This window comes from Dryobates pubescens, chromosome Z (assembly GCF_014839835.1).
Source record: "Dryobates pubescens isolate bDryPub1 chromosome Z, bDryPub1.pri, whole genome shotgun sequence".
Classification (NCBI taxonomy): domain Eukaryota; kingdom Metazoa; phylum Chordata; class Aves; order Piciformes; family Picidae; genus Dryobates; species Dryobates pubescens.
In genome coordinates this window covers 113,728,279-113,750,430 of record NC_071657.1, presented here as the reverse complement: position 1 = coordinate 113,750,430, position 22,152 = coordinate 113,728,279, and the positions used below count along the sequence as shown (strand labels likewise).

At 43.2% G+C, this 22,152-nt stretch overlaps 1 protein-coding gene across 2 annotated transcripts in view; it reads left to right on the top strand.

The window, feature by feature from the left end:
- The window catches only part of CAMK1D (calcium/calmodulin dependent protein kinase ID), a 235,208-nt gene that overhangs the window by 205,384 nt on the left and 7,672 nt on the right, over positions 1-22,152 (top strand). For both annotated transcript variants that reach the window (XM_054178014.1, XM_009900264.2), the window contains exons 7-10: positions 7,640-7,752; positions 10,338-10,416; positions 20,249-20,336; positions 21,032-21,170. In XM_054178014.1, coding sequence (XP_054033989.1) covers positions 7,640-7,752; positions 10,338-10,416; positions 20,249-20,336; positions 21,032-21,170 — 419 coding nt within the window. The remainder of the gene's footprint in view (positions 1-7,639; positions 7,753-10,337; positions 10,417-20,248; positions 20,337-21,031; positions 21,171-22,152) is intronic.

The window sequence follows — 22,152 nt, the reverse complement described above, 5'->3', positions numbered from 1 at the left end:
AGCAGTGAGGAAGTCAGCAGGCATTCCAAAATACCTCAGAGGCTGCTTCACACATCACTTTCTAGTGCTCTTTTAGATGAGGAGGTTGTGTGCTGACCCAGATTACCATTTTCCACAAGCAAACCTGAGTACAGAAAGACTTGGAGTTGGGGGTTTTGAGTTTTGGTCCTTGCCAGCCATGGCAGGAAAATCAGGTACAGCCTTTTCTGTTGTTTTTGTACTACCTTGCTGAGGAACAGCTTCAGAGAGTGTGAATGAAGCTGCAGGTGGAAGACAGCAGTTTGCTGCCTCACTTCCAGGCTCATCTGCTGCCTAGGTTCAGTTTATTGTCAAATGTCCACCATGAAAATATGTGTCCATCTGGCAGCCCATAGGGAATTTTTGAGTTGTTGCATCCTGATTGCCAGGAGGTAAACTTGGCTCTGCTTTCCTCCAAGTGTTCAGTCCCATTCACCCATGGCTCATACAAAGATCTTTTTTTTTGCAGGTAGACCTGTTGTTAGGTGACTTACTGAGGATATGAGTGAGACAGTCCTAAGTAATGTGTCTTACATACCCAGTTTGTGAACACATCTTTGATAGGTGAAGGTTTTGATCTCACCAATGATTCTTCTCTCTTCCTAAGCCAAGCTGCTCTTTCTGCAAGATTCAGCTTGGTTGTTTCCTGCTGTTTCCCAAATCAGCATGTGCTGAGTTTGTCAAACAAGGCATATACACTCCTCAAATGTGAATTCCCCATTTGCTATATGGGGAATTCCAAACCCTGAAGGCTTAAATCAGGTTAGTAAGAGTGAATTTTTGTTTGCAGGACAAGGAAACTTTTTCAGGGTTTCTGTGCTTCTTGTAATAAAGACTTGATTTATATTGTGTACAGTCAAAATTAATGTCAGTAATGCCTTGCTCTGGGAGGAGTGTGGTAATGTATTTGCCAGATTGTTACTGCTTAGGTGGGATTTGATCTGAGATCAAATCGCCTTCTTGACTGTTTCTGCATGTGAACCATCCTTCAGCTCCTGTAACAGTCAGTGGCACTCCAGGGTTCACTTTGCTTACCTTAGCATAGGTGCTCAGTGCTGTTTCAGTCACATGCAGTGTCCCACCTGGTCTCAAGATGTGGCAGCAGGATCGTTCAGACTGCCATAGTCACATGGTGTACCTGCCAGCTGTGGATAGGGGTCCTGTGCACTCAGCAGCTTCTCCAGTAGCTCCACTGGGCTTTACACATGGGCACCTCAACACAGCCAGGGTTGATGTAAGTAGTCCTTTCCCTGGGATGCTTCATTCTGTTGCCTAAACTTGACTATTTAGTGCCATGTGAGGTGTCTGGGACACATGGTGGGAGACTCCACCACCTCTGAGCAGTCTGTTCCAGTGCTCTATCACCTTCAAAGTAAAGAAGTTCCTCCTCATGTTTAGATGGAACATTCTATTTATTATGAACTGAATCTCATCTTTGCTGCCAGGAATAGGCAGAAACTGCAGATGTGGCCTCATAAGAAAGTGGATGTCAAGGGCACAACAAAGACAGAGAGGAAGAGGGTCCTTCCCTAAATGGAAGGAAGTAACCTTGCTGGGGAGTCTAATATCACCAGTAACGAGCATGAGTTTAACATCTACTTTTGGTGTCTTGGCAGTGCCATAGCACCAGAGGTAGCAGAGCCAGGGTCAGCATGGTGCTGAGATGCCACGAGCACTAGCTACAATGCTAGTAAATCCTGCCCTGAGCAGGAGTTATTAATTGCAATATATCACTGCACCCATCTGGACATACCATTTCCAGCCCCACCATCAACACAGTTGGAGCTGCTTGCACATATTCAGACCAGTTGGAGAGGAATTTATGCACAGGGCAATCCAGGCACATCATCCTCCATCACCTCCCCACCCCTCGCATGAATCCGCACAGCCACTCTGAGCAGTCTGTTGTCACTTAAGAAGATGGAAACTCAGGGGAATCCAACACAGAAGCCAGGCATAAATTAAAGATGCTTTGAGCTATTATTACTGCAAGTGGTTTGAGTGCCTCCAGACACAAACTCTGTTTCACATGAAAGCCTTCAGTTTATGACACTGGAAGAACAAACTGTTCCTGTGGCACCGATGCTCTAGACAAATATTTGTTTCTGTGATATGCAAGGTGAAGGATGTCTCGGGAAAGAATATCTCTATTTCAGTGCCAGTCTCTAATGCTTCTTGTTAATGACAGCCAGATTGCAGAGGCTGCACCAGTGGAGTTTTTATCAAAACCTGTTTTGCATGAGAAGTCATTATTCACAGAAACTAATTTTAGCAGCCTGAAATTTCCTGTTATTCCAGTTGCAATATTTCTCAATTTGAAGCAGTCCTATTGTTGTACTCAGCTTTCTGCTTATCACAAGGTAATTTTGGCATTGAATCAGCTTAAAAGCATACTGCATAAGAAAAGCAAGACACTTCAATGGCTTTTGGACCTGCCTGGGTCACAGAAGAGATTACACAAGCTTGGGGAGCTAAAATATTGATTGCATGTATACTTGATATAATGAAGATTAAGTTAGTATGCATATATATATGTGTATATATTAGGGGGGGGGGGGGGGGGGGGGGGGAGAAATCATGTTCTAAAACTGAAAAAGGAATTGGGACCACAAAATACTCTGCCTCAGCCACTGGTTATTCATAATCATATCACAGAACTGTAGAATAGTTTGGGTTGGAAGGGACCTTACAAATATTAGAATCATAGAATTGTTAGGGCTGGAAAGGACCTCAAGGATCATCTAGTTCCAAGCCCCCTGCCATGGGCAGGGATACCTTCCACTAGATCAGCTTGCTCAAAGCCCTACCCAACCTGGCCTTGACATTTTCCAGAGAGGGGGCCTCCACAACTTCTCTGGGCAACCTGTTCCAGTGTCTCACCACCCTCACAGTAAATAATTTCTTCCTTATATCTAATCTAAATCTACTCTCTCTCAGACTGAAACCATTACCCTTTATCCTGTCACTACCTCTGTGAAGAGGAGGACTCCTCATCTTTCCTGTAGGACCTCTTTTAAGTACTGGAAAGCCACTATGAACACCTCCTGTATCTACATCACTTTGCCTTGAATGTTCTTCTGATTCTATTCTCTAGTAGGTCAAGTGAATTACTAGAGATAAATCCTGGGACATATTTTCACACTTTGATACTGAGTTAGTTTTGATTTTCAGGCAGATGTGTATGAATCATCAATAATGTTTGTATGGAAGAGTTAACCAGGGACTGTACAAAGTATATCATTCCAGAAGAAGTTTCCACCTCACCCTGGAGTCATATGTTGGGAAAAGGTGGTCAGTCATCTCACCTGATTGACATCACACACAGGCCTAGCAAGAAACTGAGGAGTAACTTACTTGATCAATTCTGGAATGGGAATCTGTGATGGCAAAATCCATGTGGACTTGTTGGATTACTCAGGATAGCTCAGTTAAAAACTGGAAAGACAACCCCAAATGATTGCTCCTCACTTCTTTCTTCTTTGTTTATTTTGTATTCCCCATGCTAATATGTCCTTGCATGGTTTTGTGAGGGCACCAATGTCAGCCAGTGTGAGGGTCTGTTCCCAAAGTAAGAATGAATACATGTGTTTATTCCTATAAATAGCACTTGGATGACTTCCCACACCATATGTGTTGAGTCCTTGAGCACTTACTGAATTCTTTGCTCTAATCTCACTGTAAAAATTGCTTGTAAAACTAACTCTGGTGCCCCTTGTGTTACAGGCTGTACACTGACCATGCAAATGGCTTATTGATCCTCTGGTATCACCCTCAATATGTAGCAAGAGATTCAGGGATTTACTTTCTCTTCCTGGTGAGGAAAAGATGTGCCTGGTATTCCCCTTGTGCTCTCCTGATGGGTTCTAGAAATTACTTCTGGCAATATCTTTCCTTTGTACATCCACCTGTGTTTTTCTTAGCAGCATCTCATTCTCTTTAAGGCAAGAACTGGGAATAGGAGGCTGCTGATGTGATAAGGTTGCTAAATAGTTCTGAAAGGCTTTTATTTGGTGAAACTGTGAGAAAATTACGACAACTAATAGCTGCCTGAAGCTCCCCCAGGAAAATGCAGGATTTTTTCACATTGAAAGCAGGGGGTTGTTTTTGTATTTCTGCATATCTGAAGACAAGCAGCAGAACCTCTGATAGTGAGGTCATTTTTTTCACACAGAAATGTCCCAGCAGATGGAAATTAAGTGGGTGGGATTTTGATTGGCTAAGAATTAAATAAAAAATGTATTATGGACTTTGGAAGGGAGCCCAGTTGCTGAAGTCCAGAAAGATTTTCTCCAGCCCTAAATTGCATGATACTTTACTGGGGCTTTCTCATCCCTTACCACAAAGCCAGTAATCTTAAAACATTGAAGTAAGAAACTTGAAAAATTCAATGTCTTCCTAAGCTCTAATTTTAAGGGAAAGAACAAGAAGATCACCTGTATTTTGGCTCCCAACCCCTCCCTGTGCCGGCATGACCTGGTGTTCCCCTCCCACATGCCAACTCCTCTGTCCTGAGGAGCTTGATCACTTCTCACATGTTTTCTGGTATATGTCCTCCTATGTAGGAGGTTCATTCCTGCCCCTGGTCAAGCCAGGACCAGGCCTTGCCCTGCACTCAACCTCTCTCTCAAACAGCAAACTGGTTTGTGCGGATGTCCCTGCCCACAACCTGTAATAGAGACTAACACTTCTCAAGGTCTTACCAGCAAGGGAAAAGCAGAGTCAAGAGTCTGTCTTCTGCCCTGTGCCCAACATCCAGTAGTTCTGGCATCCTTCTGCATGGCACTAACTCCTCGTACATCAGCTCTTCCACCATGCACCTCTGCAGTGGGCTGCAGTCAATTCATAGATGCAGAGTTAGATACTCCAGACATGTAGATACTCAAGCAATGCAGAGGAGCATGGGAAGAGCTTGATGTAGATAGAAGAGGGAATGAAAGGCTCTGGAGAGGCTGGGGTTCTGTCTGGGTTTCTCTGCTCCCTCCCCTTGCAGGGTTATAGCCCTCCAGCTCTCTGCTGCTGAGCAGTTTGCTCCTGCCTTTTGCTGCCATGAGCATGTATAAATCACAGCAGTTCTAACTTGTGCTCTTGTACCTTTGCCAAGGTAATTAGTACAATGCACATTTTAAGAGAGTTATTTTTCTCTCCAGAGCAGCCTGCCAGCGCCCTGGCATGCACAGCACTGTCTGCTTGCCCTAAAATGTTTTATCAGAGCAGTTTGGTTTTAAGAAAAAGTGCTGAGGGAGGCAAGAAATTAATGAAGGGCTGACAGGCTTATACAGAGCCTGATGTGTCCCCCGGGGAAGAGGGACAGAGTGAAGGTTCTGAGTGCCTATAGAGGAGCAGTTTTCCTCCAGCCTGGACATCTCTACCCCAGTGCCAGCCATCCTAACAGTTGCAGTGCTGATGCTGTCAACTCCATCCTTTCCAGCCTGCTCAGTTAAGGGGTTTGAGGGTTGTGACAAAACAGGAAGAATGTGAATCAGTTTGTGTGCATCCCCCTCAAGACTATGGGATGTAAACACTGATATTTATTACATTAAAGCAAGTTATATAAACATTCCTCTTAGATACTAGTAGATTGGGAGACTGATCGTGGATCCATTTTCTGCAGTCACATATCAAATGTTTTTCCTCCATCATCAAGATGCAGAGTGGCTTTTGGGGGTTTGCTGAAATGCACAATTTTTAAAGACCCTTCTCATACACGACTTCCACCTCTGGATTTCATGTGGAAGTTGCTACATCAAGCCCATACACAAGTATGTGCCTGTTTGGTAGGTATGCAGTCCTGCTCTGAATGCAAACACTTGTCTGGCATGAGGTTATCTTACTTGCTTTAGATAATGGCAGTCATCGAGTAGGATACAAAGGCAGACTGGCTCATCTGCTTTGCAAGATAAAGAGAGATATTTCTGATTCAACTGAACCACAGTGGATTCATTGTCATACTGCAAACTTCAGTAGAGTTCTTCCAGGTCAATATGGATGTGACGCAGATCAACGTCTCAGCATTTAAATTATTTATCAAGCACACTGGCTCTTCAGAGCTAACAAAACATTGCTCCTTTCACCCTCAAGTGTTGAGTTGGTTCAAATAACCTCCAGGGCATCCGGCTGGCTTTAGGTTATAAATAACTTGAATATTTCATTTCGTACAGTCCCCCCCTCCTTGCTCTGTTGTTGCTACAGTGTAGTGTTTCAGTTAGATCTTCAGTCTGTTTAGAATGTCTGGCTCTCAGTTAAATTCAGGCTGATTGACTCAGGGTTTAAGAAAAGGGTAGGAAAAAAGACCATTTCAATATCAGCAAAGTATGTGAAATAATATTTTCCACCACAGACCAGAGACAAGAGGAAAAATTGGGAAGGTGTCTATAGAGAGACAATAGAGACAGGAAGACCTGTTTGGCTGTGAGCAGGGTGGGTTTGCTAAAACCTTGGGCCAGAATTGGTATGGACCAGCCATACCAGCTTTATAACATTAGTGTTAAAACCTGAAGAAGGGGCATCTTTGCCAGCACGTCTAGGCAGAGGGGCAGGCAGCATCAGCTGGATGTGGAGGATTTCTGACACATGAGTTCTGTTGCCGCTTATGCTTCATACAGTGCCAGATGTGATTTTTCCCATGCCAAGCATCTGAAAGGTTGGAGGAGAGTGACTGTCCTGCAGAATGACTGTCCTGCTGTCCTCAGCACTGGGAGCATGCACCCTGCATGGTTTAGCTCAAACCTGGAGAAAAAGGTCCAATAGCTTGCTTGTCCTGAGACCAGGTTTTCTGAGAAGTCTGATTGTGAGTCCTGAAAACCAGGACAGGGCTGTTATTAGCTTTAGGCAAAGTTGGTGATTTGATGTGGGCAGCAAAATCACTTGCAGAAGTGTCTCTGCAACAGTAGCAGGTCTGTGCGCACCCAGTTCATGCTCTGCTGCCGGGGGTGGAGTGACTCCCAGATGTCCTCCTCATTCTGCCTGGGAGCACAGCACAACCTGCGGATGCATCCTGCCCTTTGCCTGATAGCTTTATGGTGCTCCTTCTTCTGCTTTGCACCATCTTCCTGCCTGCTGTGCTGGAGAAAAGGTCCATGAAGGTGGCTGGTGGCTCCACAGTTGTACAACAAATCCCCCTATAGAGTTGCAGTCTTTTGCATATTGTAGAGACCACAGGTTGTGCTCAAAGCCTGTCCTGATGCCAAGCAGGTGACTGGATAAGTGTTGTCACCTCTCATGTGTCCACAGTTCCCAAGGCTCTGCTGTGCCTGCATGTCTGCAGAGCCACTCCACTGCCTCTCCAATCTCTAGGAGAAAATAAAGCCAGTTTAAACGGCCTGTGCAAGGTATTGAGTGGGAGCAGTCCAGAAGAACTGGCAGTGAAGACAGACCAAGGTATCTGCTTGAGTCCATGCAGTATCAACAACACCACATGTTCATGCAGAATTCCTTTGCCCAGAATAGTACCAATCAGGGTTTACATGTCCCTGAACAAACTTCTCTCATGGTAGGGTTTGCCTGCTTGAAAACTTATTGGATCAAGTCTTAAAGAAGAGTTTCCCCCTCTTCTCCCTCCCTCTTTCTCATGTCAGTCAGATAAGTCCAAAAGTCACATATCTCTTTTCTTGTTGTCCTTTAGGCTCTGTGGGTATCCCCCTTTCTATGATGAAAATGACTCTAAACTCTTTGAGCAGATCCTTAAGGCAGAGTATGAGTTTGACTCTCCGTATTGGGATGACATCTCCGAGTCAGGTAAGAATCTACTGCTCATTTAATTGCAGCAACCATGCACGTGTACCTGTCGCAGGTATCCTCCTCTAGGTGTGAGAACCATCCATCACGTGCTGAGCTCTTTTTAACTCACAACACTGGGAATGTGCATTTCATTCAGTTCAAATATTTATGGGAGTTTATTTCTGTGGGAGAGCAAATTAAGTACCATTTTGTCCAGCCACACACAAAGCACGAAAATGTAGCTGGAACAGAAGATGAAGGTAGCACAAGAGTACCCCAAGAGAACAAAGCAGTTTAATTCTTCATGATATCCAAATAAAAAGCAGATTTTTTTCTGTGTCATAGTATCATAGTATCAGTCAGGGTTGGAAGGGACCACAAGGATCATCTAGTTCCAGCCCCCCTGCCATGGGCAGGGACACCTCACACTACAGCAGGCTGGCCAGAGCCTCATCCAGCCTGGTCTTAAACACCTCCAGGGATGGCACCCCAACCACCTCCCTGGACACCCCATTCCAGGGCTTCACCACTCTCATGTTGAAGAACTTCCTCGATAATAAGGTGGCAAACTAGTCTGGCTCTATTATTGGTGCTGCACTGCAGGTCCAAAAACCAGTCTGAAGTGTTACCCGCAAAGAACCCAAGAAACCAAATGATGTCCAAATGAGGTGGGTAAGCAGATTCAGAAAGTGGGAGTGCTGTCCATGTGATTTAATCCAGACAGCTGCCCAGTGCTTGCCCATTTCCCCACCCAGCGCAGAGGACATTTAACATATAGTGCCTGCCTGTCCCTACTCTAGTCAGTCAAGCAGAGAGACAGACAGATCAACCTGTTACAGACAGATATGCCTAAAGACTTCTGGCTGCAGCATAGCTCATGGTCTGCCAGCACCAGAGTCTCTAGGTGGCAGCAGGGACATGTTCAGCATTACAGCTTACATGTGCCACCAACATGCTGCATGGTCTCCAAGAGGTCACAGAAGTTCAGTGTCCTTGCTCTGTCCAACCCAGGGGATCTTCTGCCATTTCATGCAGGAGAAGAAATGAATGCTAGGAATATTTTATCATGCAGAAATGTCCCTAGAAATGCAATTTTCTGATTCATTAGTACTACTGATAAAAGCACAGGAGATATAAACAATGTTGGTTTATATATTAAAGATGATTATATATCATGTTATCTCCACGGAGAACACTTCATGCCGCTTACATCTGCCGTCCAGATATCGTTGCGATGGATTGCTTAAAAGTATATGTGATGAGAAGAGTTTTTTTAAGCCCGTAAGAGTTTTCAGAGAAAATATGAAGGTCTGTTGGCAGACCCCTTTGCATTTTAGGAGAAAGGCCATCATGTAAATCAACACAAAGATTTTCCTGCCATATTTGGCTTCACTGTGGCTCCTTCAGCTACTCTCTCCTACAACTGCTGGATACATGCCATGCTGTGATCTCCCTTCTTTCCATTATAGTGTCAATTAAAACAACATTAGCTTATGCTCAGGGGAATACATTTTCCCCTATAACTTGTTTTTAAATGCACAATACATCCTCACAGCTGCCCATGTGTGGGCTTAGAGTGAGCAGTGAGAAACTCCTCTTACTGTGGCATCTGACTTCTTCCTTGCCTTTCACATTCAGCATCCCTAACACATGTGGCTATATTCAGACCACTAAGATGATCAGAGCCACTTGGCTGACCTGAGAGCTAGGAGGTTTGGAATCTGCTGAATTTGAATTATCCATCCCACTCCTAAATGTATCTGCAGTTGTAGACATCTTCAGCTTATATCTACCATACTAAACAACTTGGATTTAGTCCTAAGTCACTTTGGTTATACTAATAAATGACAAATGACCCAAGGCAGCTGATCCTGGCACAGGCTGGTTCTCTGGTGCAGCTGCCATGCCTGCTGTTGGGGTCTGAGTAGCCATGCTGCCTGCTGGTCTGCCTCTAGGTCCAGAGAACTTCCATTGGCCATGCTCACTCTGACCAGTGATGAGAAGAGCTCAATAAGCATGGGCCAAGACCCAACACATCACAATGATTTCTGTCTCTCAGGAAGTTCCAGGCTGACAATGTTTTTTTCCCAAACATTTCACCAGTTTGTCGGGATTTTGCCCTTGCCCAGGGGTGATTATCACTGTCCTAGACACTTGCTCAAACTCGCTCACATACCCTGTCACTCAGAATTATCCAGTCTTGGGGCAGATCTCCAGGTGGTATTCTTGAGATAGACCTGCATCACTCTGGACAAAACCTGCCCCATCAAAGGAGTGAAACTGCATCTAAACTGAGTGGCTAATGGTGTAATCATCTCATAACATGCCAGTAATCAGCTCAGCAACAGCATAGCTTTAAGACATTTCCCTGAAGTGACAAACAGAACCACAGAGAGTGCACAAATTACCTCAGCACATTGGCCCCAGATGCCTCCAGAAAGCAAATGCATCAACCCAGCAAACATACCACGGCGGGGGGGGGGGGGGCACTTGATAGCCTAGTCAGTGCTGTTGGCTGATCATCCTGCAACAGAACTGGGCATCAACTCTATTGCTTTAAATTATTATATCTCTTTTCTTTCTTTCTTCTTTTTTTCTAACAGCTAAAGACTTCATTCGGAATTTGATGGAAAAGGACCCTAATAAAAGATACACCTGTGAGCAAGCCGCACGGCACCCTTGGTAAGCAACAGTCACTGCTGTGTGAAGCACTCAGTTCAAAGAGCATCATTTTACCTTGATGGGTGGAAATAGGGCTTTTGTTGTGTAGTATACTACCCTCTGCTAAAAACCTCTGTGTTCTTATTCTTACAACTCCCAAGTTTGTCCTTCCAGATTTTCCTGGAAACCGTGATGGACTTTAATCTCATGCACCAAGCTGTTGAGTATCTGTCTATCAGGATTCAGGGAAATGTTGAATTATGTGTGTTTGCTCTAGTGCAGCAGTAGGATATACCAAAAATGATTGAACTCAGAAATCATATATTGGGACAAAAAGTCAAATTCTGCAAGTGTGCAGAAAGCTGGAGATCAACCAGCTCATGAGGCCCTTGCCAAGGTGATAAAAGAGTGCTTAAGAGCATTCCATGAATTAGGACATTCTTAGCCTTGCTTCACAGATGATAGCCTACCTCCTGCTTGCAGTAAAGACCTAGTTTCACATACTGTTTACTCTTTCTTGTTCAGTGGAAGAGATGGAAAATCCTAGAGAGGGATAAGCTGGGTCTGAGTTGGCAATAGCAGTGATATCTCACTGTAGTGACTATACAAAAAGAAGTTTCAGAAGCATTTCTCAGTATTCTAAATATTTGGATCTGCCAGAACTGCAAGTAGAATAGAATAGAATAGAATAAACCAGGTATAAACCAGGAATAGAATAAACCAGTACCTCACCCAACTGTATTAATCATTTCAACCTCTGATAAGTGCTTTAAATAAGATGATTCCTTTGCATAGGGATGTTTTCAACAATGTTACCCAAGGATCATGCAGCTGAAACAAGAGTGGCTCATGTAATTTTGACCAGCTCTGAATGACTTAGTATCACCCCACACTACCAGCTGCATCCAAAAGTGGGATCTGAGTCTTTTAAAGCAGGAACTATTATATATGAATCAAGATGTTATCTTGGTTAAAATAGCTGCAACAGTAAGGAGTCAGTGGCATGACATTTTCACCCCAGGTAACCATTAGGCTGTGTTTTTATGCTCTCACAATTATCACAAATGCCATTTCCTTTTGCAGTTTCTGGAGCAATGGCTGGATAAAAGCACTAGACTGTGCATTTGCAAGGAAAGAAGAGTTTTCCCTGAGTGTACATAGTCCTGGGCCGGTTTTACAGCTAGCTCAACACCTTGATGGACTGCAAAGCTGTCCTAGTGATGCAGTTTGAGCCCCAGGATCAGCCTCAAGCAGTGTAGTGGGGTTTAAAATGCCTGGTTTAAAAAAAAATCAGCATAGAAGTAGTCAGTGAGTTTTAAGGTAGCACTGCTTTTTGCTGCAGTCTGGAGACATTCATTCAGAGGCTGGAGTCTGCATCCCTTTGAGGTTGGGGAGCTTTATCAGCAGGGCTCTTGTCACCTCTGCTTCCTCAACAGACATGAGTTTTGGATGCACTCCTTGACTTTTCCAGCTCTGTAGGAACACAACTCGGTACTCAGCTTAAAACCGAGTTACATTTCAAAGCAGTGTAAAACTTAATGGCTTTGGCTCTAGAACAAATACTTCAGTTTGACCTCAAGGGGGTTATGCTCCTCTCTGACACTCACTGGTTTTTCTCATCTTATTGCTGCTTCCGGTCCTGGGACTAGATGGAAAGTAAATCCTTTCAAAGGTCTTTACCAGCCTGGCTTACTTGCTAATGAAGTTTTACCAATACACAGGCTGATGAATTACCTCCATTGTTAATGAATGATTTGGCATTCATAAAGGTAGTCAGTAAGTTATGACTATAAAAGTTGGAGAGTACAGTGAGATGTCACTGATTTCTTCATAGTGGGAATGACGTACCAATGTCTGATAGCAAATTGTCATTGTGATTACAAATTAGGCTGAAGATAAGATTGAGGCTCAGCCTTTACAATTAAAAGTCTTAGGAAAGGCTTGGGATGCAGAAGGTAATGTACATCACTGAGAAGAGCAAAGTTCTTGCTTTTCATCCTCCATTCCAATGACAATGAGATACATTTTGCAGATGGTTATTAGCTGCATCAGTGGCTGACATCAATACAAATGAGAGTTGAGGAAAAGTCAGGGCCTGAGCCTGCCCTTTTCCCAGTGTCCCATCAATAACTGCATTGTCTGTGTGAGAAAAAGGAAATCTAGGAAATTAAATTCAGCTTTTGCGAGTTGGAAAAAACCCAGCATTTCTAAATGGTACTGACCTGAACCTCAGGAAGTTAAACAAGTTACAAAAGTCACTACTAGAAATACAGGATAACAATAGGAATGCAGCTCCTAGCAGAGAATGAGCTGACCATTTGTATAGCAGGCAGATTTTCCAAAACCATACATCCAAGATACACAAAATATAAGCATCCAGCTTTTGGCCCCATTACATCTCTGTTGGTTGCTGGAGTGCAACGAAGAAATGTGGCACTTGTAAGACACACAGCTTCTGTTCCACCTAAAGGAACAAAATGATAAGAAGTGGGTTTGCTCACCCCCCACCCCCACCCCTTTTTTTTTCTAATATATTTTTTCTTTCATATGTCATGGCCAAGGGCCAATGAAAATTCACAGACTACTCCTAGTTGTGGATATTGTCTACAGAAGCTAATCTTCCATTTAAAAACAACACCCAAGAAAGGGTTTTCCCCCATTTCTGTGGCCAGGAGTCATCTTCTGCCAGGCTGGCTTTGCAAGGCAGTGATTCATTTGCAGAGCTCCTCCCAGCCCTGTAAAACATGGATCAGGGTCAGACTTTAAGATGTCTGACATGCAAATAGTACTGCAATAGGGAAGTTTAAAATATTCACCATGTTTCCACCCCACATCCCAAATCCACCTCCCTCCAACACACAGACAATACATATCAGCAGATTACAAAAGAACAGTTTTACAGCAAAGCATAGAGGCTTACAAAGGTATGGCTTTAGACCTGCCTCTGTTTTCCCCAATGAGCTCTTGAGCAAAACTCAGTATCTCATTCCTCCTTGCTCTGAAAAGCTTCCTGTAACATAAATGTTACAGTTATGGACATCTCTGGAAAGAGCTGCGGTAATTTTTTTTAAGTGTTTGAATCCTGCTACTAAACCCATTTTTTGGATAAGGTATACTCACCTGGATATTATCTTTTATTTCCAAGTTAGTGATGAGATCTCCATTTGCCACATCGTTGTTCCAGAAGCATCTTCTACATAGATTGTTTATGCCAGGAAATAATGAGGGATTTACTACTTCTTTTCTCATTCTAGCCATTGAATCTGCTGTCAATGGCACCCTTTGAAGGAGAGGAAGGTCTTTTTGGTGGAGAAGGAGGAGAGCTTGGTGCTTCCTCTAGATCATCTATATCATTCCCTCCACCTGGACATATTTAAGCTTCCAACACGCCCAGGCTTGTACTTCTCTCTGTTACAGTCACATTCAGCATTGCAGCAGTTGGAAATAAAGGTGAAAGTGTTTAGCCAATGGAAACAGGCTATCATGACTTCTATTATGAGGGCATCCTGAACCACCTTTTCATAAAACTATGTATTTTTTACCATACATCTTTAGGTGTAATTAGGTGTTTAAAGCTTAGTGGGAATAGAGGGTCAGAGCAGATTTCAAATGGTCCCCACTTGCAGAGTACCTACACTTCAAGTATCCCTTAGCTTCACCTCATTAAAGGTTGTTTGGGTTCTGGTGGGTTGGTTTTTTGGTGGGTTTTTTATGTCTACACAACTAGTTCTATAGAGAAACATAACTGGAGAAGCATCTTTAAACACTAGAGCTCACATGGAGTGAAATCCTGACTTCAGTGAAGGGTAGGGTCTGCCTCCTTGTTGCAACAGTGGAACACAGAACATCTTCCCAAGTCACTGGTGCTGTGCAAAATGTAGATAATTAATACACATGGTGAAGTGGCTCCATGTAGTGACATTTTCCAGCTTTCTCTTCTTTCTGGGAAACCTGTCTCTACAGTACCAGATCATTAGGAAGAAATCTATTGTATCATGAATACTTAACACATAGGTTATAATTGAGATAAAATTAGTTATTGATATGGCTACCCGGCTGTAAGATTTTGTTGTTTCAATATGTAACATTTATGAAGATCTGCTTCCAAAACATATTTCTTTTCATTACTGAGTTTTTATTGAGAACTTCCAAACAAGGCTTGTAAGAGCTGGATCTTGCAAGATACTACATTTGTGCCTTTAAGACTAATAATCTTCATGAATTTCGGGAAAGTGCTCTGGAGTAGCCAGCTACTCACATGATTAAGTGTTTGTACAGGATCAGACCTAAAAAAAGTAAATACTTCTTCCCAATGGCCCACTTTTCAGTGCTGTATCTGCTCCCCACATGCCTGCACTTACGTGCTGTTTTGCTATTTATAATCAAATGGCCTTGGCAGCGGGACGGTATGTTAAACTTGAAGCTGGCAGAAAAGGAGGCTAATAATTGCAGTGAAGAATGGTAGCTGAAACAGTGCAGTACATGTAAGACTCATTGGTGTAATGATTACACCCCAGCCTACACAATCTGTCCATTTACACAGATTCCTCCAGTTTAATATACAAGTGACTTATGCTTTCCATTGGAAAAGGTATTTATTTTAAGGTGTGTCTTTCACTGAGATTTGCACTGTTTATGGTGTGCTGCAGAGGTACAATGTTCTGCTTAATTGTTCCACTGTGAATTTTCAAAAAGGATGTGGAAAGTGAAGGTAACAAAACAGTAACGTAATTTTGCTGCAGCTTGATACATTTTAATGTTTCCCTAGCTCATATTAATTAAGTTTATTAACTATATTGCCACGTCAGCACCACATCCTGTTTAGTGCAGCTGCTTGGGGTGCAGGGATTAAGGGCAAGCAGCAGAAAACCCAAGAACCTGTTTTTTCCAGTTATACATCACACTGTGCTCCTCACCAGGTCAAGCCGGTCCTGCCACCCCAAATTCAGCCTCCAGACTCAAATCAGAGAGAAGGAAAACAGTCCTCCAAGGGCATGGAGAAGGTCCAACAGTCCGGAAGCTAGTATAGGAATTGGAAGATGTGCTGTGAATTTATTTGCATTACCCAAGTGACCTTAAACAGGGGTTAGAGCTGTGTGCTGAAGCTGGTTACGGCATCAAAGGCAATTTGGGACAGGGTGATGTGTGTATCATCTCCCTGTATACATTGTGCAGAGGAGAAGGAGCTTATAGTACCTAAATGAGACACCAGTGTCTGTGGGTACAAATGTGGCCCTCTCCTTTCCCCACTGCTTGTACAGGAGAACAGATGATACTTGGAGCATGCTGATGTCCATCCCCGCCTACGCCAAACAGTCACAAGACTTTGGCAAGGATTAAGCCTCTGCAAATTGTGACCATGACCTGGAGTGTTTATTATGTGCCAGAGAGCGTAAGGCAGATAATAATTTCCACCCAGGCAAAGGACATGGTTTACAAAGAGCTCAGTTCTCAGACAATGTTGTTTGAAGTGTGAAAAGGGCTCCCTGAAGGGAAGCACTGATGTTTACAACATTAAATCAAACTCTTTATCAAGTTTATCCCTGCACTCTATTTATTTTGGAGCATCACTGTTACAGTATGTGGTGTGTATATTTGTAGGCATGCATGTGTGTATGTGTGTGTATATGTGTGTGTGAAGAGTTACGATCCCTCAGCACTATCCATCACAGCTAACTCTTTATTTCCTGTCATCATATCCAAGCACTGTTTGGCCAGCACAGAGTTTGAGTTGGCTGCCATCAGTATGAGGGTTCAGAACATAATGGTAGATAAAAGACACTGCCTGCCATTGTGGGCAGGGAGGATGCGAGAGACATGCTTGCAGTACTCTAACAAAGAACATTCCAAAAGGAAATTTACTGGGTTTGCTTTGTTGGAGGTTCCTCTCAAAACTTAGAAGTGGTATCGCCAGATAAATTGCTCTGATAGCTTTGAACTCAGCTAGAGAGCTAAAATAAGTTAGATGCTAGGAAATACTATTTGATCATTAGATTAGATTCCTCTCATGTTTAGGGCTAGATTTGTTATGGTTATTGATGAGACACAGCCTTTGTATCTTCAGTGGAAGCATTTGTGATGGAAAATTACCAGGCTGTGGCCTTCGATACGCAATTATATGTGTTGAGACACTTCTGTATTTACAAGGGTACACGTGCAAATGTGAGACCGGCCTCAACACAAACTTACCCAAACCATTCTTAGGACGCATCTGGTTTCACTCGCTGCAAAATGTCGACAGCCGGGAGAAAAGCCAGTTTCCAGTTAGGCTAAGCAGTTCTTGCTCAGTTCTGGGTGATGTTCAGCACCATAACAAAGCATGCATTATTCTGATTTGTTTAATATGGGGGTTGTGTACATGTGTGGTAAGTAGAAGGAATATCTTTTACTGGGCCACCTGCTATAATTGGTAAAAACAAGTTTCAGAGTTGCTACAGTTAACTTCAAAGTTACCTGCAAAGCCAAGAACTATTGCTGAGGGTTTGACTAGATATGCATCAGTTGATAATCTCTGAAACAGAAGATGTCTGTTTCTCAGGGGAAATTGATCTGATTCCTGTAGGAGAAAATATATGGTGCAGAGGAAAGAAGAAAGAAAAATGTTAATGTATTTTCATCCTCAAAGGAAAAGCAATATGGTTTATAGCCTGTGAACTTTGAGAGTTAGGAAAAGGTGGAAGGGTGATTATAATGTGCTCTAAAACCAGTATCTCTTCTGAATTCCATGCATTATCTTCTCAGCATGAGAACTGAAGTTAGTGATTAAATACATTCAGTATAGATGTGATGATGCTCATGATACCCATCTCAGTGTAGGTTTGCGTGCCCAAAAGCTTCTCTCACTTTTCAAATTCTACTAGCTGATCATATAAAAGATACGACTTTTACCTGCTCACTTCCTTGCTCTCTTGCCTGTGTCTTTATGCCACCATATCTCCTGCAAAACACCAACAGAGAATGGATGTTAATATGATTTGTTTTCCTAGAAGTAAAACTCTACTATAAACACTATAATGCCACGAGTATTTTGTGAAAGTTTCCATATCCTCCAAGTGCAAAGTACAGTATAAAAGCACAGTTCTCACTTTACAGCATTGCACCATTAAGAGGATAGAACTTCAGAAGTGGCTTGGAGAATGATCCCACACTAGGCTTTGGCAGTTGGGGCTGCATTTTGAACCACACTGCTTGGCATACCAGCATGTTTTTGAATGGATCCTGCTGTGCTAGATTAGCCCCAGCACTGCTGTTATTTTGCTCTGATTAAGAACTGGCATCTGCAAGGTGCTAATGCTGTTGAAAGGACCTCAGATGTAGGCTGGTCCCCACCACTGTAGCATCAGAGGGCTTCACAAAGTGTCTGTTTATCCCCTTGTGAAGTCAAAAAGTACTGTTCTGCCTGTTTAGGAAACACCCAAATACCAAGACTTTTTTATGGGATCTATGAGGACTGCATAGTAAGCATAGAGTTAGTGGTGGCACAAGACAGTTTATTAGCTACCAGAGCCAACAGTTTCTTATTGAAACCATGAGTATTTCAGAAAATGATCCCTAAACTCTAATATATATATATAGAGAGAGAGAGAGAGAGCGCCAGTACTTGAGTTACACACCCAAGAAAAAGTTTCATACAGCAAAAGCGCATTTGCTAGTCCTTGTGGACACTGGCTGGAAAGATCTGGAAGAGCTGGCAAGGATATCATACCCCAAGAACTTGTTCTGACCATGTTGAGGGCATTTGTCTTCAACCAAAGAGATGTTCTTGGACAGAGCAGGGTGCTCATGACATTTTGGAGTGACTCTGACTGGCAGTTTGCATTCCCATCAGGAAACTGCTAGGACCTGTCTGCATTGAAAGGCTGAGCAGTACAAGTAGAGCAGACACAAATCTGCACACACTTGTGTACCAAAGCTAACAAGCTGTGCAGGGCAGGCAGACAACTAGAGTCTTCTCAGGCTTCTGGTCAGCTCTTCACAGAAGAGACATGGAGGCAAATGGGGACACAGTGACATTTGGAAGCCATGCTTTGATCAGGGTACCAGTACTATTTGAGATAGGTGTTATGTGATAGTGCTGGTCAGACAAGTACCTTTCCCAATACCAAGTGAGCCACATGAATGGGAAACCTGTTCCTTCCTGCCCACAATCCCGCTGGCTCCAGTACTCTTAAATAACTCAGTGCAGATAAGCTCAGTTGCAATGGAATGAAATTAGTGCCTCTCCAGTACTGGGAGATGGGGATTAGTCCCTTACCTTCCTTTCATGAGTAAGTAGTTCCTCTTATCTCTCTGACATCTTGGGTGAGCACGGCCAGTAGGAAGGGAGTCATCTGGAGAAAACTGGCCCCAAAGAGCATTTGTGACATTGACACAAAAATACAAAAAGCTGCATGTTCTTTGAAGAACAGCATTACTTTGTAAAGATCTGGGCAAAATGGAAGGAATGTCTCCAATTCAGGGGTCACATAAATCAAAACAGCAGACTGGGGTATGTAAGCAGAGTTTCATCTTTTAAGAAGCACAAAGCAATGCTGCCATTCTGCTGCCTTAGTTGGAAAACAGTGAACAATTTGGGTACCACCCTCTAAGGAAGACATGGACTAGTTGGAGAAAATCCAAAGAAGCTCACTAGATCAGAGGATTAGAAAATATGAGTTATGAAGAAACAGTGAAAGAATCAGTTTGTTTAGTCTAGAGAAGAGACGAGAGAGAGAAGACATGATAACAGTCTTCAAATATGTGAAAGGATGCTTCAAAGACCAAGGGAGTAAACTATTTTCCATGTCTTCTGGGAGATAGTGAGGCACTGGAATAGGTTGCCTGAAGAGTCTCCATCTTTTGGAGATCTTTAGCAATTGGTTAGCCAAATATCTGTCAAAATTATTTTGATAGAGCTGGGGGACGAGGGGATAGGGGAGAGGGGTGAGGGCTCGGGGAGGGCATGGGGGGAGCAGGGAGGACTAGGAGTCTCCCTGGCTCTCTGATTATTGTATTGGAGGTGCCCTGACTGGGAGACTCTGAGACTGATGGATTATTCAAGTTTTATATGTTTTTTATTGCTAATGGACTCTACAATGTGGCTGAAAAGATGGTTTCTGAAGACATCGCATACAACATAGGAGGCAATATTTGCTTCCTGATAAGATAGTACTAATTAGCCCAGCATGTGGCCCAGCACTGTGGTGCCTACTCTTCCAACAGATCACATTCCTTGAAGGAATAAAATTATCTAGAAATGATTGTGTGTAATGAAGATTTGAATGTGTCTTCATGTGTTGAAGAAACTGTAGAGTATGTCAAGTTTTTAGGTTGAGTGCTGTTCAGCTTAAGGTATTTGTGCAGCCTATGCTGCTTTAGTGAGTGCTCATGTATGTCCTGTACTGTAAATCTACATTAATCATGATGAATGCCTATGTATATTGCAGGGTGGCAGGAAAATCTCCAGTGCAAACAGAAATCAGACAGGTTGGAGTGGCTCTGGGAGCTGCACAAGGCTGAGGCTAAATGTAGTCTCTTGATGTTAAATCTTTAGATGTAAAGGAAAAAAAGGTAGAATGTTTTCATCTAGGGCTGTAATGGTGATAGAAAGCAGCCATGCACCAACAAAATAAAGCTCTACCTCTTTGTAGCTGTCAGACCTACAAGCCTTATCTATACTTGCTTTTATTGCCTGAGATTTTCCACCACTGCTGCCAGCAGAGACAATGGTGGGAAGTTTGAGCCCCTTGTGTGAATGAAAACTTTATCGCTGCAGGAGCAATCGCACCTTGGACCAGCCTTCTGTTGTGGAGAAGAAAGAACACTGAAGGAGAGCAAAAGATCTCTTAAAAAGTCTCTTCTCTGTCTGTTTCAGGATCGCTGGTGATACAGCACTCAACAAAAACATCCACGAGTCAGTCAGTGCTCAGATCCGGAAGAACTTTGCAAAAAGCAAATGGAGAGTAAGTCATCTGTCTTCAGGGACAACACTTGGACACATAGGTCTGCTAATGCAGGGGCAATACTGCCATCCTTTCAATGTGTTAGTGCTTTTGTGGCCCAAAGTTTTGGTCAAAACACTTGGTCTAGACTAAGGCTATGTGGCCCTGAGGGGCTTCTGTAGAGGATGCCTTTAACCAAGTTTATAAATGTAACAACTGTGAAAGATGGGGCTGGGACTGCTCTTTGCTAAAGCACCCATGGTTTATGTAGAGTTTGGGTCAGCAGCATGGGGGGACATGAAAAAATGTTGACACTCTGTGTGTTGGGGCAGGGAAGGATATGTCAAATATGACTTTCCTTGTAGGCTGCTGTGTCCCAGCTGAATGCTAGAAAGAACAATGGGGAACAAGAACATGGCAGAAATATGTATGGTTTGATATTGTCATTTCTAGCTTAGAAACTAGAAACTGCGAGAATTTTGAAAGATATCCTATCCTATCCTATCCTATCCTATCTATAGAATGATATGGGTTGGAAAGGACCTTTAAAGGTCATCTAGTCCAATCTGCTGCAGTGAGCAGGGACATCTTTGACAGGTGGGGTTACTCAGACATGATGGGCTCACTCACTTCTGACAGCTCTGAGCAGCCAGGTGAGGAGCAGAAGCCAGCCTTCCACCTTTAAAATTTTTTTTGTTTTCTTTTTTTCTCGTCAGCAAGCGTTTAACGCCACAGCAGTGGTACGGCACATGAGGCGGTTACACCTCGGCAGCAGCTTGGACAGCGCCAGTGCCAGCGTCTCCAGCACCCTCAGCCTCGCCGCACCGCTTCCTGACGCAGCCACACGGAAAGATTGTGAGTAGCTGAGATCCCAGCAAAGCTCCTGCCGTGGCAGCTGAGCAAATTCATGGGATTCTCGTTCGCTTCTTGCCCCCCAGGCTGCAGTCCTCACTGCCACTAGGTTTGGCTTTGTACAAGTAGGTGTTTAAAATAAGGACTGAAGAGGGATAAAAGACTTCATCTTAAGCTGACAAAAAAACCCAAATCAATTGGAAAAGTTTATCCACTAAAAAAATCAGTTTTAGCTCAGTGCATTTTTGAGAGAAAACCACTGTTTCTTGTGGAGAAAAAGGGCTTTCACTTGGGAAAAAGATGCAGACCCACCCCCCAGCAACAAAAGCTTTGTATTTGATTGAAAACTGAAAAAGTTTACTCCTACTGTTTATGTTTGAGTTTCCAGTATTATGATAAGACATTTTTCTGTAAAAATTGGTTTATTTCCATTTCCATTTTCCATGGAGGAGACTGATCCTGCCAGTCTGACCCAGCTTCCCTCTTCCTGGGCCAAATTGAGTTCCTGTACAAAGAAGATCATTTGTCTGAGCAGAGCTCAGCTCTGTAGACCACAACAGGACTTGGCCCACTGCCTTCTTTGTTATGTGCTATAACTGAGATTGCAAGCTGTCCAATGGAGTCAGATGTTTGGGATATATATTTTTTCTGAATGCCAGGGAAGGAGACATGGCAGCAAAGGGATCATTTGGAATACAGAAATACATCCTTTGCAATGAAGCCTTTAATCTCTGGGTTCTGAGCATTTCCTTTGTTCCTTTCTGCCCATCTGTAGAGATCTTCGCATATGAAATGTAGAGATGTGGGCTTACAATGGCATGAAATTATATTAAGGTGTGGAACCAAAAAGAAATATTAATAGCTGATGGCATTGCAAGCCACTGCTTACTTCACTGGGGATTAAAGAAGTAGTTTCTAAAGTATACCCTGCATTGCTCTGGAAGCGAAAGCTGATTGGTATGGATTTTGGACGGCACTGCTACCC